Genomic DNA, 12,191 nt, shown 5'->3' with positions numbered 1-12,191 from the left:
GTCTTTTAATTATATTGATGTCAAAGGTAAAAGACTGTCGTTGTTTTCTGGGAAATAGTTTCTGCAGAGCGGCAGGAGTTCTGTTGGCGTGTAGCAATGTCGCCCTCACTTTTAATGAGAGCTCTTTGTCTACAAGCTCTCCCACTAGCTTACAGCCTCTCACACCCCCAACCTAACATTAGCGGTGCAACAAAAATGGCATCAGGTCTGTCCATCTGTCCAGCTCTGTTTCAGATTCCAGCTCAGACCAGGAAAACAAAGACCTTCATGGATCTGTTGGTCTGACAGTGGATGATCAGAATGGAGCAGAGCAAAGAGACTGTGGCCCCGCCCAGTGTTTTTTTTTTACGCCCTGAAAATAATTTTTACAGGCCCCCTAACACAGCTGCAATCTTTCTTCGTCCTCTCTTTTGTTTTTACGTTCACGTGTACCCTGTTCCATCCCTTCCTCAACATCCTTTACCTGCCTCCCTGACAGCCAGAGGAGGGTCCTGGACCTGCTACTGAGGAGTGTACATGACAGACAGACATTCAACAGTATTTCCTATGATATATCTCTTTCCAATAGCACAGTCACCAACTTGTGAAGTTGTCTGACTGGACTGAGCAGCATCCCTGTCTGCTGCACACACCAGATTCTCTCTACCCTTCTCACTGCACATTTTCTATTTCCTTTCTTTAAAGGGTTTATTTGTTTCAATCTATTAAAATTGGTAAACATGATTTATTTCATTAACTCTAATAATCCTTCTTTTGACAGATTCACCTTTGTTTTGAAATTATTAGTCCACACACACCCTGTAAAAACTTTAAAAGTAGATGAATGGATGGATGGATGTGACCTCCGCCTCTCCCAAAATGAGGCCAAATTCCTCACCGTTGCTCCAGATACGGGCACCGCCATGTTGAAACCAGTCAGCGATTGGTTCAAGTCGCTCTGAGTCTTCGGATCCTTCATGAGAAAAGTGTCACAAACACCATTTTCTTCGGAGTCTTTAAGTGCATGAAGGACGACATGAACCTCAGTACCAGTAGATGTGTGCCCGCATCTACGACAGGCAGAAATGAGCAAACTTTGCTTTAACTTGGCACAGTCCATCTTTTCCCACCTGGCTTGATCAATCTTCCTTTGTTTTCAGTAAACTAAACCTTCATGAATGATTCTAAAAGACTGAGGCTACTTTTGTTTTATATATTTCAACAACAGGTGACATTTCCAGAGTCACAAAATACTTCAGAAATTATGTCAAAGTCATTTATTATTAAGAAAATGTACAAAAACATTGGCACTGACAGAAGTGGTGAACTACAAAACACTACTGCAGCATGAAGAGGCGTGTGTCAATCTGGACTAAATAAGCAGGTAAACATTTTAGTAAAATATAAATTCAAAATTTTTTTGGATTGTGTTGCACAAATGTCAATTATGGAGAGGATTTTATGTCAGTAAAGATTTTTATGTTTCAAAAATGTGTTGTGTTTTCTTTGTCGACCTTCCTGGAGATGACGGAGTCTGCTGTGTCAGTCATGTTCGTCATTAAGACATTCAGTTTTCAGTTTTTCGGCTTGTTGTTGACCCGACTGTTAACAGCTTTCAAAAAGAATAGTAGAGCTTTGACGTTTTTAGGCAACAGCAATGGCCAAAGAGCAGTGATTTCTGTTTTTTTTACAGGATCTGTCTGGGCCGTCCATAGCTCATGCCCTCCTGACTGGCACCTTTGTTGGACCCCATCTGCAAGCCGATCACGTTTTTGCCCGCCTTCAGCTGGTCGTCGCTGAAGTCTCGCTTGTTCTCTTGCGCCTTCCTGCAATGACATTTGGAAAGAGTTCTACGGCGATTCCTTCTGTTGGCCCGCTTGGTGTCACTGAACTCACTTGAAGAACCAGTTGGGGTCTCCGTTGTAAGTGCCTTCGTCCTTGGTGACGGCCAAGCTGCCCAAGGCCGACAGGGTCCTCTGCACCGCAGCCAGATCCTTTCCTGCACCAACACATGCGGGTTGAATGCTTCACAGGCCACAGCGCCCAAGCCTTTTCTGCAACCACACCCCAATGAAACCCATCTGACCTTCCCAGAGGTCCACGGTCTGGAACATGTCAGTCTTGGTGACGCCGTACTTCTCTGCCGCGTTGAGGAACTGGGAGATCTGCTCCATCTGCTTGAAGGCCATGGGCGAGCTCTGGGTCTTCTTTACGGGTTTCTCACCAGCAAACAAGCTGTTGATAAGTTCCCCTAGAATCTGCAGGGACAAGATGAAGCTGCAATGGAGCACAGTCAACACCAAAAGAGAAAAAAAAAAGAGCGTGATTACACTCACACATCCATCCTTCAACCAAGCCTGGAAGCCCATTTTTCCTGGTTCTGGTCGACCCACGCCGGAGCCACACTGACGGCAGATCCACTCCACGAGGATCTGCTCCAGCTCCGGGTCGTACTTGCTGTCAATCTTTTCTTGAACCTGCCGGCTCATGCCGTAAGACGGGCCTTTGTTAGCCATGCCAGCACTCTGGAAGATGGTGGATGGAGAACAGTGTGGTAAAGGGAAAAGATTAAGGACATCTTAAATGGAAAAAGGGGAAAATAGGATCATGTGTTTTTCTTTGCTCAAATTTGTCCAAATATCTTCAGTTCCCCGTCACTTTTGATTTTGCCTCAGAGGATGCAGACTATCTTCTTCTGTAGTTTGAAACTGCCAGATACCGGAAATCCTTCCTTCCCAACACAATTCAGCTCTACAACCCCTCACAGTGTAGCAGATGACTTTTGCACATTTAGCACAATGTTACCTGTTTGTAAATAGTCTGTAAATTATACCGCCTTATTTGTTTACATTTCTGCTACATTTTTTTTTCTATATTATTGTTTATTTAATATTACGTTACTTTCTCTTATGTTTCCTGCCATGGTAACGCACAAATTTCCCACGTGTGGGATCATTAAAGTACTTCTGATTCTGATAGTAGTTGGCAAAAAGCCTTTCTGGTGCATGATCACCATGCAGACCACCTCCAAATCTGTCTCCAAAAGTATTTCTGAGCCCTACCCCTCATCTGCCCCACCCTAAATGGTTTCCACGGTCACCAATAAATTACCCCAGCCATTATAAATTGTCATCACAAGGCCTAGACGGAAACTAAACTGAATGAGGTTTGTTTAACCCATGTGCTATCCTATGGGGTCCAGATGACCCACCCTTCCATTGACGTGTTCTCCCTACCATGACAAAGGTGGATGAAGGTGGAAAGATTTCATGTAATCCATGGACACCAGTGAAGATCACAAATCATTGAAGAAAAAAGGTTCAGAGCTCTGTCTAGTGGGTCTAGATGACCCCACTCCCAATGTTAAAGTGCCTAGGATAGCACAAGGGTTAATCGAGGTAGCGTGGATGGAGGAGGGAGCTTTAGTCTGGAAGTGCTAACGGTTAGAACTGCACTTGAGTCAAGATTCTCCTAACCTCACTTACCCTGCTGAGGAAGTGACGCTCACTTTCCTAACGTCCCACTCTGATCAGCTTTTGATCCATTTTCAAAGTCTTCCCAGTGGTGTTTTAATGATGATGATGCTGTTTCTAGACTGAATCCAAAAACCTTTGTTTCAGTTATGAGTGGGCCCAGTGGAACCAAAGCAACCCTGCTCCCTTTCCCATTACTGAGAGCTCTGTGTTTATGCGCTCCCCTGTTCACAAACCCAAGCTAACATTAGCGGTGCAACAAAAACGGAGAGCAACAACGTAGCCTTCCATCCCTCCGTCCAGTTCTGATCCAGAATCCAGCTCAGACCAGGAAAACAAAGACGTTCATGGGTCCGTTTGTCTGACAGATCAGAATGGAGCAGAGCAGGGAGACTTTGGCCTGCAACTATAATCTTTTTCAAACAGCATTTTTTTGGTCTGCTCAAGATTCAAAACAGTTAGAATAAAGAAATTCTTTTTAATACATGTCCTTCAGCATCAGAAAAATGTCACAAAAACAAGTTTTTTCCTTGGAGTAGGGCTTCAACTTCAGCAGCATAAGGATGTCATCAGGATAAACTCCTGTTTTAAAAAGTTGCATCATTAAATTACTTTTGAATTTGGAGGAAAACATTTTTTTATTCTTCATTTTTGGCAAGGACGGCCCAAAATGCAGCGACCGAGGAGGTTTTACAGGGAATTAAATTCACCTGTCAGGTTAACTGCAGTTTTGGTGGCGCAATTTCAAATTTGTATAATTGTTTTGGCAAATTTGGGGCAAACTTGAATGAACAAAGCAAAGTTTCTGCAAGAGTTTCCTGGTCACGAAAATAAACACACAAGACCACAAGAAATACGTCTGGATCCTAGGAGGCAAAATCTAAAAAATGAAGGAGTGTAAGTGGAGGGCTGCCTTTCACAGTAAGCAATAACAAAGGCATTGACACAAACACTGACAACATGCAGGTAAGAAGCGTGTTCATGAGTGTAAATGCTCAGCAATCAATGTAAATGTCTCTTTTTATTACACACACACAAAAACAGTGGAATTAACAGCACAGTGTCTTCCAGTGCACACCATTGAGCCTCCCAAGAGTCGGCTGCATCTCTGAGGCAAAATAGTGGACAGTGGGAGCTCCAGGTCAGTCACAGCTGATACGCTTCTCCACACACACTCACTAACAGAAATGCAGTCTTTTCTTTCATCGTATGGCAGTGCTGCCCAGTTTTCTTTTTAGTTTTATGCCTTTGGGCCAAAAAGCCACGTGCAAAACCAACATCAAAGTGCTGTCAGCACCATCCAACCTTTGTTGCCATCTTGATGTCGGGTCACGTCAACTTCCTGTTGCAGGGGAAGTTCACAGTTAAGAAGGTCAAACCCAGAGCCGACTAGCATTTGATTGTTTTTTGTTTTTTGCATACAATGCAAGGCTGTTGCTAGGGCAACGGCAAAAATTGGAATCTAAAGGGTGACAAGGAAATCCTTTTTTGTTTGACATTGTCAAATAAAGCTTCGATGTCAGTAGGTGGCAGAATATAAGGACACATAAACTGCTGCTGTGTGTGATAGAGATGGTTTTGTCTTCCAATATGTGTTTTATTCTGTTCACACTTTGAAACAAAGTAGATTGGCGTTCTCACCAATAAATGGTAACCAACCGGCGAGAAGCTAGCTTTAAAATTTTTATTTTAGTTTTGAATGTCAGTAATTAGCAAGTTTGTGGGTTACACAAGATACAGGCTCAGAGGGCCTGTGGTAGAGTGTCCGCCCTCAGACGAGATGGTCATGAGTTCAAATCCATGGTCTAGTCATACCAAAGACCCAATCCTTCCTGCTTGACACTCAACACTTCAACAACCAAATGGTTCCTGAGTGCGGCTGTGTCTGCAGCTCACCCCTCCCCCAGGGGGGTGATTAAACGCAGACAACACATCCAGTGTGTAACGGCGCGCAGGACTTTAACTTGATCTTTTTTTTTAACTTGGCTAAAAGATTACTGGTAAAGAAAAACATTTGCCACTCTTGGGGAGGGAAAGGACTCACTCTTTGTGTTTCTATAAGTATCTGCATTGTGTTGCTCCATTTTTCAGATTTGGAGATTGAATGTTTGCCTCAGTGGTTTTCCTGATTCCTCATTTGGGATTAATAAAGGCTTTTTATGGAGTGACAGGATCTGGCTTCCTGGGACCTTCAAAAGAGTCCTGTCATATTTTCAGGCGGAGGGCTCGGAGGTCAGATTCCGTCCTCGGGTTCTTTTCAGCTTTTGGTCCCTGCCAGACAGGATCCTTCTGTTTGGTCTTGTTGCCTGGTATTTGTTGCTGGAACGATTTCAACGGAAAAGTGGTTGGAATGAGTTCATCTTAGTTCTGGGACTGTATCGGTCCGGAGCCCCCGGAATCAGTTTCACATCAAAAGAAATACTCCATGACGACATGTCACAGAGCCAAAGACATCCATGGACGTCTGCCCGGAGCGTCCGCAGTGCGTTACCACCAGCCCATGTGCTCGATAGCTTTTGAATCCCTGTGGAACATGGAAAAGGCAAACTCTGCAGCGCGCTTCTTACTTTCAACCGCAAATTAAGAAACTCCGTCTTCATTCTGCTCTTAAAGACAAACACACACTCTGGGCTGTTCTCTCTGACCTGCGTCATTATGCTGTTATTACAGGCTAATGCTAGTCTGGTATGCACTTAACGTCTTTCCCTTTGGACGCTTTCCTCTGACTCTTGGTCTAACACGTTTCTCTGCAGAGGGAGCAAACAGAGAATATAGTTTTCAAAGAAAACAACTTAGAATCTGTGCATTCTTCCCCATTTGGTTCTGTCAGGAGAGGGAGCAGTAAGATATGTGTAGCAAGGCTTGTGGATGACGAGTGAGTCCACAAGAGCTCAGTCTCTTTACTGGAATTTATGAGCAGCCAGAGTCTCGTTGTTGTTCTTGGGGTCCAGCCCAGGATCCAATAAGAGAAGCTTATCTGCTAAACAAGCTTCTGTGCCGTCTAGCTGCTTCTCTTTTATGAAACACTGCATTCCAGCCTGCTTTTCTGCCAGCAGAACGCACAGACCAGTGCTAATTTTGTTGGTCATAGATAGACCGTAGTTGATGGTAATGTCACACATTTTTTCGGACGTTCAAATTCCTACTAAAGCTAAGAAATTGTTTTTATAAAAGTAAATATAACCCTCAAAATTTTCTTGACCCACATAGGAAAAATAGAAAGATCTTGCTCTCCAGTAGCCTTAAAGCTCCTAACTTGATCGACTGTCTCCTCACACTCATCCATCTGTCCGTCTCGTGTTTTTCTTGCTCTGTTTTCTCCGTCACCATGGTGATTGCATTCAGAGCCAAAACAGGAAGCCAGAATGAGGGCTGTGGCGGCTGCAGCAGCCCGTAGGACGTCACGCGTCCCTCGGCTCTTCCACAGTTAACCGGCAAACCGCCAAATGATGTTTTGGCTTGGACCAACTCATGCTGGTTCCTGTAGCGAGTGTGTGGGAGATCAGGGAAAACCGAGTTGAGGAATGTGATCCCTGCTGGTAAATAGGGACAGAAGTACCAGCAGATGCTCTGCTTTCTACCACTCTGTTTAATGAGAGCTGCTCACAAAACTGCTGCTGTGCCCTGACCTGCCGGGCTGGAGGCGTGCTCTGAAACTGCTGCCAAGGCCCTCCATGGTTCTGCATAGTTGCTGTTTGTCGATGCACCTTGTTTCCTGACTGTGAGTGCTCACAGTTCCTGCTCTGATGTGCATTAACTGGCATTGCTAAGAATCGACTCTTCCTCTTCTTTGTTTGTAATGTGCCTTTGGGTCGGCAGGGAAGCTCACACTCTCAGCTGCTGCCCGCTTTGACTGAATCATGGAGCGTTCAGCTTCTCAAAATAACCTGTGAATCAGAAAGTTGTGTCTACTTTGTTTACAAAAAGGGTTTTTGGCTCATAAAGTGTCTAACATGACATGAGCACTTCATACATATGCATCCAAAGCCAACTTTATGGCAGCAGATCATTTTAATGTTCAAACTGACAAAGACGCTTTGCATGGGAGATGAATAACCTCACGATAAACGAAAAACAAAGGGGATTCTGTTTGAATCGATCAAAAATAAACCTCTTTTTAATAGACCTCCGTGTTTCCTAACTCCGTCCTTTGCCAGATGTTTTCATCCCAGATTGAGATCTTCACTCTTTAGACTGAAAAGGAGAAGCATACTCACTGCGTTGGAGGAAAAGGTGAGCTCTACACGGGCCGGCGGTGCAGTGTGCGGGACAAGCTCAGACGCTTGACAGAGTGTTTGTATATGCCTCACAAGGACCTCCCTCCCCAGGATGCCAGCTTACATGGAGCAGAAGAGGAGCAATGACTTCACTTGTCCACTGAGAGAAAGGGAGGAGGGACCACATCAGAGAAATAAGAGGGGAAGGAAAAAAGGAAACTTCATCCTTATAAGGCCATGGCCTTTCAGCAGCTCCCTCTCCCTATCTGTTGCACGTCTTCCTCTCACGTCAGCTCAATGCGTCCGGCCTTATTTGGGTAGACCTTCGCCGTGTGGAGGAAAGAGAGACAGCAGCCAGGCAGAGTCAGTCTGTTCCAAGGGAATTCTCCAAATTCTTTCAGGACATCTCCTCATCTACTTAATGGCTGCAAGAGACTAAAAAGGATGATGCAAAGGAAAGAAAAAAATCACTGAGCGAGGGTCTTCCTCATTACATCTTTAGGAGACAGGTTGATGGGAAAATAAATGAGATATACTCATTAATGTTTAGGTAGAGACCTACAAAAAGTCCAATAAAATCTCTGCTTCTGCAGCAAATTCTTGAGCGCACGCCATCCCCACTGATCACGACATCTCCAGTTCCTCTGTTTCTATTAAGACTATCTTTTGCCATTAAGTTTCCTTTGCTTCCATGTGTGAACATGTCCTTCAGGTCGGGTTCTTGGCATAAAAAAGTCATCAGGAACCACCTTCACGTTCTGACATATGTGTGAGAGTCAGGTGAGCTGAGCAGCATCGGATTTCCTTTTCTGACAAACAAGTACAAAGTGAAATGGCTGAGATTGACTTTAAAGTGGAATTTATTGCATTTTATGTAAAAAAAAAAAAAGATTTCCATCTGTTTTCTAAACCTGCTTAAGCCCTGTAAAGGTTGCTGGAGCCAATCCCAACCACACAGACATGTGCCCAGAGAAAACCCGCTCATGCATGAGGAGAACGTGCAAACTCCACACGGAAAGAACACAGCTTGGATTCCACTCAGGGGCTTGTTTTGTGTGAACCATCACTAAACATTTCTGAGTTTTTCAGCTTAAATTGTCACTTAAGTGCTGATTGGATTATTCTGTTACTCGTGTTACTCGTACAGTGGGGACGTACTTACAGTTATATGTGCAGCTTTAAAGACCCACTCTGATTAAATGATGTTTTTTTTTTTTACATGGAACATGTTGCATGGTATATTTCTGATGAATTCCGACTGCTCTGCAGAGATTACGTAAGTCTTTGTGTCTTTAAAACCTTTTGATAAAATCCACAAAATACATCAGAATCACTTTATTTATTTGCCAAGTACAGCGCATGTACAGGGAATTTGACTTCGGTTACTTGTGCTCTCGTGCAAACTAGCAAGGTAGAAGGATAAATAATAAAGGGATAAATAATATAAAAGAAGGTAAGTGTAAGGTAGCTGTATGAATAAATAAACATAACTGAATAAGGAAATAGATTGAAATAACAAGACAAAAAAATAAAAAATGAAAAATGCAGCAGCAGTAATTCCAGTTGGACAGTTTATGTGATTGTACAGTGTCCTTGAGTAGTCTGGAGTCAGGTGTTCATAAGAGTGACAGCTCGGGGGAAGAAGCTGTCTTTGTGGCGAGTGGTTTTGGTTCGCAGTGTCCTAAAGCGTCGCCCTGACGGGAGGAGGCTAAAAAGGCAGTGTCCAGGATGAGAGGGGTCTTTTACGATCCTGCCAGCCCGCTTCCTGGCACGGGATCGGTACAGGTCCTGAATGGGGAGAAGGCTGGTACCAATAATCCTCTCAGCAGATCTGATGATTCTCTGAAGTCTGTTTCTGTCGTGTCTGGTAGCTGAACCAAACCAGACCGTGATGGATGTGGTCAGGACAGACTGGATTATTGCAGTGTAGAAAATGGTCAGCAGCTCCTGAGGCAGGTTGAACTTCTTGTTGCAATAATCCAGTTGCAATACCATTTTTTAATGAGTTATAGATAATATCAATGATCATCCAATGGGTGAGTTTTTTCACAACAATGTCAGGTAACCTTGTGCTATCTTAGATGACCCCCCCCCCCCCCTTCCATTGAGGTGTTCTCCCTACCATGACAAAGGTGGATAAAGGTGGAAAGATTTCATGTAATCCATGGACACCAGTGAAGATCACAAATCATTGAAGAAAAAAGGTTCAGAGCACTGTCTAGTGGGTCTAGATGACCCCACTCCCAACGTTAAAGTGCCTAGGATAGGACAAGGGTTACGATAAAAATGTTGACCTGAATGTTTAGGAAAAAAACACCCTTTTGTCTCAAATGTAATCCACACACTTGTAACATAGTGTTTAGAAAGTATTAATTATCAACAAATTCTTTATTCTTTCAATACAGCAAGCAGTCATTACAAAACGAGGGACAAAAGGCGAGCTATTCTCACCATAACGCTTTAAAATTTAGTAAAAGTTTTCACTCAAAATCAAAATGACTTTATTTTTCTGGTTGGAACTTCCTTTGCTGGTTGAACACAGAGCAGACAATCATCGGTAAAATCAACACAACACACACACAACCTAAAAAAAAGATAGAGAGTATAAACTATGACCTGCTGAAGCAACCAAATGGAAAAAAGAAGCTAAAACAGTCAAAGTGATGTCGGTGCAAAACTCCATGTGGCTGTCTTTGTCCTGAATGGTGATGATCTGAATCTTCATCCTGAACAAACTGTAACGGCTGTGCAGGATGTGTGTGGTGTTTGTGGCGATCATGTTGTCATGTCCTGTTCTTGGGTGCTGATTAAAACGATTCTGTTAACTGTGTTACGATTACTGAGACAGTGAACCACACCAGGCAACCGTGTTAAATGAAAGGATGGATTCAGTGAAGCATCCATAAAAAGCTACCAGGACGGATGGATTTGGAGTTTCCAAAGTTCCAGAAGGAAAAAAAGAGGCGATGTTGGCATTTACCAAGGAGCTGTTCACTGTTAAACTGAAATGTGAGTTTGTGGTCAAATATGGTACCAAGATATAAACAGAGTGGACTTGATTCAATCTGAAAAGGCATCTCCTGTTCCGGCTCCTCCGGGCTGCCGGGCCTGGTGTGCCCATGTTGGGTTCACAGGGCCTGGGGGTTGGGGGTCTCTGGGGCGGGAGGTGCTGGGGATGAGTTGTGCTTGTGCTGCATAGATGCTGACACCCGGCCAACAGGAGGACGGGGCAGACGGCGCCTTCTGGGTTCTCTTTTCTTAAGCTCTGTCATTTCTCCTTTAGTTGTGCTTGTTTTTGTGTATTTTATTATGAGGGGCTTATTTAATTATTTTATTACATGTGTGGGAATTGGTTTTATTTTATTCTTTTTTTTTTTATGGAAAGCACTTTGAGCTGTCGGTTTGAAAGGTGCTTTATAAATAAAATTAATTTGAATTTGAATTTGAATTTAACAGGCGTGATGGAGTGTCCATGGTGGAAACAGACGGTCATTTCTTTGGTCTATGACACATTTAAATCCAAACAGTTGTCGTCACACCAAGAAGAGAAAAGGTCCAGTTCATGCTGTAACACATCTGGATTTGTGGTGTCCATGGCGACGGTATCGTCCCAGTATTCCATGCATGTCAGCTTCTCCAGTCATTTGTAATGTGGAGAAATCCCAGAGCCTTGTGGAGCCTTGTGGAGCACCTGTGGACTTTGAGGTTCACTGTGACCCACTGAGGTGTCGCTGTCAGGAAGGCCAGGACCCGGAGGACCAGGTGAGGGTGAACGTCCATCTGGAGCAGCTCACCCCCCATCAGCCGTTGTTGCAGTGTTAAAGGAAAAGGACTTTGTATTAAATGAGTATAAAAAGTGCTTTAGAAATGCAGTTTTCTGTGATGTTGGCCACAGTGTTTCCCACCATCCTGTGTTCGTCTTTTGACAGTTGTTGTTTTTAGTTTATTGTCTTAAATGACTTGGGACAGTTCTATACTATGTTTAAACACGTTTTTTACTGTCGAGCACATTGTGTTCTATGCGTGTTGATGAAAGGTGATCTAATAATAATCAACACCAGCAAAGAACTGGTGTGAACCAACCACTGGAGAGGACACATTTCCATGTTTTATAGTTACAGCAACATGCCTCTGGATTGCAGCAGAAAGAACTCATAACTTTAGCAAAGACAAGTAGAGACAGGGAAACTTGTGTAAATCATATCTAGAGCAGGTTGTGTCATAGTGTGAATATAACCCACGGCGGCGACCTTCTGGAATGACCTGACGGTTTGTGTGTAAAGCGTGGTCCTGTCCTGTGTTTATTCATCTGCAGAAGTTTACTCAGCCTGTCAGTGGTTTGCATTCACTTACCGTCCATGAAAGGCCTGTGTTTACAGAGGGATGCTGCCACAGGCCAAACGCCGAGCTGCTGTCGGCGGGCCAAAAGCCCCTTTTTATCCATGCGATGTCTGCATGTTTGACTGGAAACACCAGGAAGATCAGCTATCAAGTATTCAAAACAGCTTTTTGCCACACAAAG

At 43.7% G+C, this 12,191-nt stretch overlaps 1 protein-coding gene across 2 annotated transcripts; it reads right to left on the bottom strand.

The window, feature by feature from the left end:
- Nucleotides 1-1,241: 1,241 nt before the first annotated feature.
- Nucleotides 1,242-7,844, bottom strand: LOC101169057 (transgelin). 2 transcript variants are annotated; one of them, XM_004075971.4, is made up of 6 exons: nucleotides 7,670-7,824; nucleotides 4,758-4,794; nucleotides 2,316-2,504; nucleotides 2,066-2,237; nucleotides 1,876-1,978; nucleotides 1,242-1,805 (listed from the first exon to the last, which is right to left on the bottom strand). In XM_004075971.4, exons 2-6 carry the CDS (start codon nucleotides 4,767-4,769, stop codon nucleotides 1,667-1,669), a joined length of 615 nt encoding a protein of 204 aa, XP_004076019.1. In that variant the 5' UTR covers nucleotides 4,770-4,794; nucleotides 7,670-7,824; the 3' UTR covers nucleotides 1,242-1,666. The 2 variants fall into 2 exon arrangements, with proteins under 2 accessions (XP_004076019.1, XP_004076018.1); XM_004075970.4 differs by lacking the exon at nucleotides 4,758-4,794 and having other exon boundaries at nucleotides 7,670-7,844.
- Nucleotides 7,845-12,191: the final 4,347 nt, after the last annotated feature.

The sequence above is a fragment of the Oryzias latipes genome, chromosome 13 (assembly GCF_002234675.1).
Source record: "Oryzias latipes chromosome 13, ASM223467v1".
In the NCBI taxonomy this organism is placed as follows: Eukaryota; Metazoa; Chordata; class Actinopteri; order Beloniformes; family Adrianichthyidae; genus Oryzias; species Oryzias latipes.
This window is presented reverse-complemented; position numbering and strand designations above follow the sequence as displayed.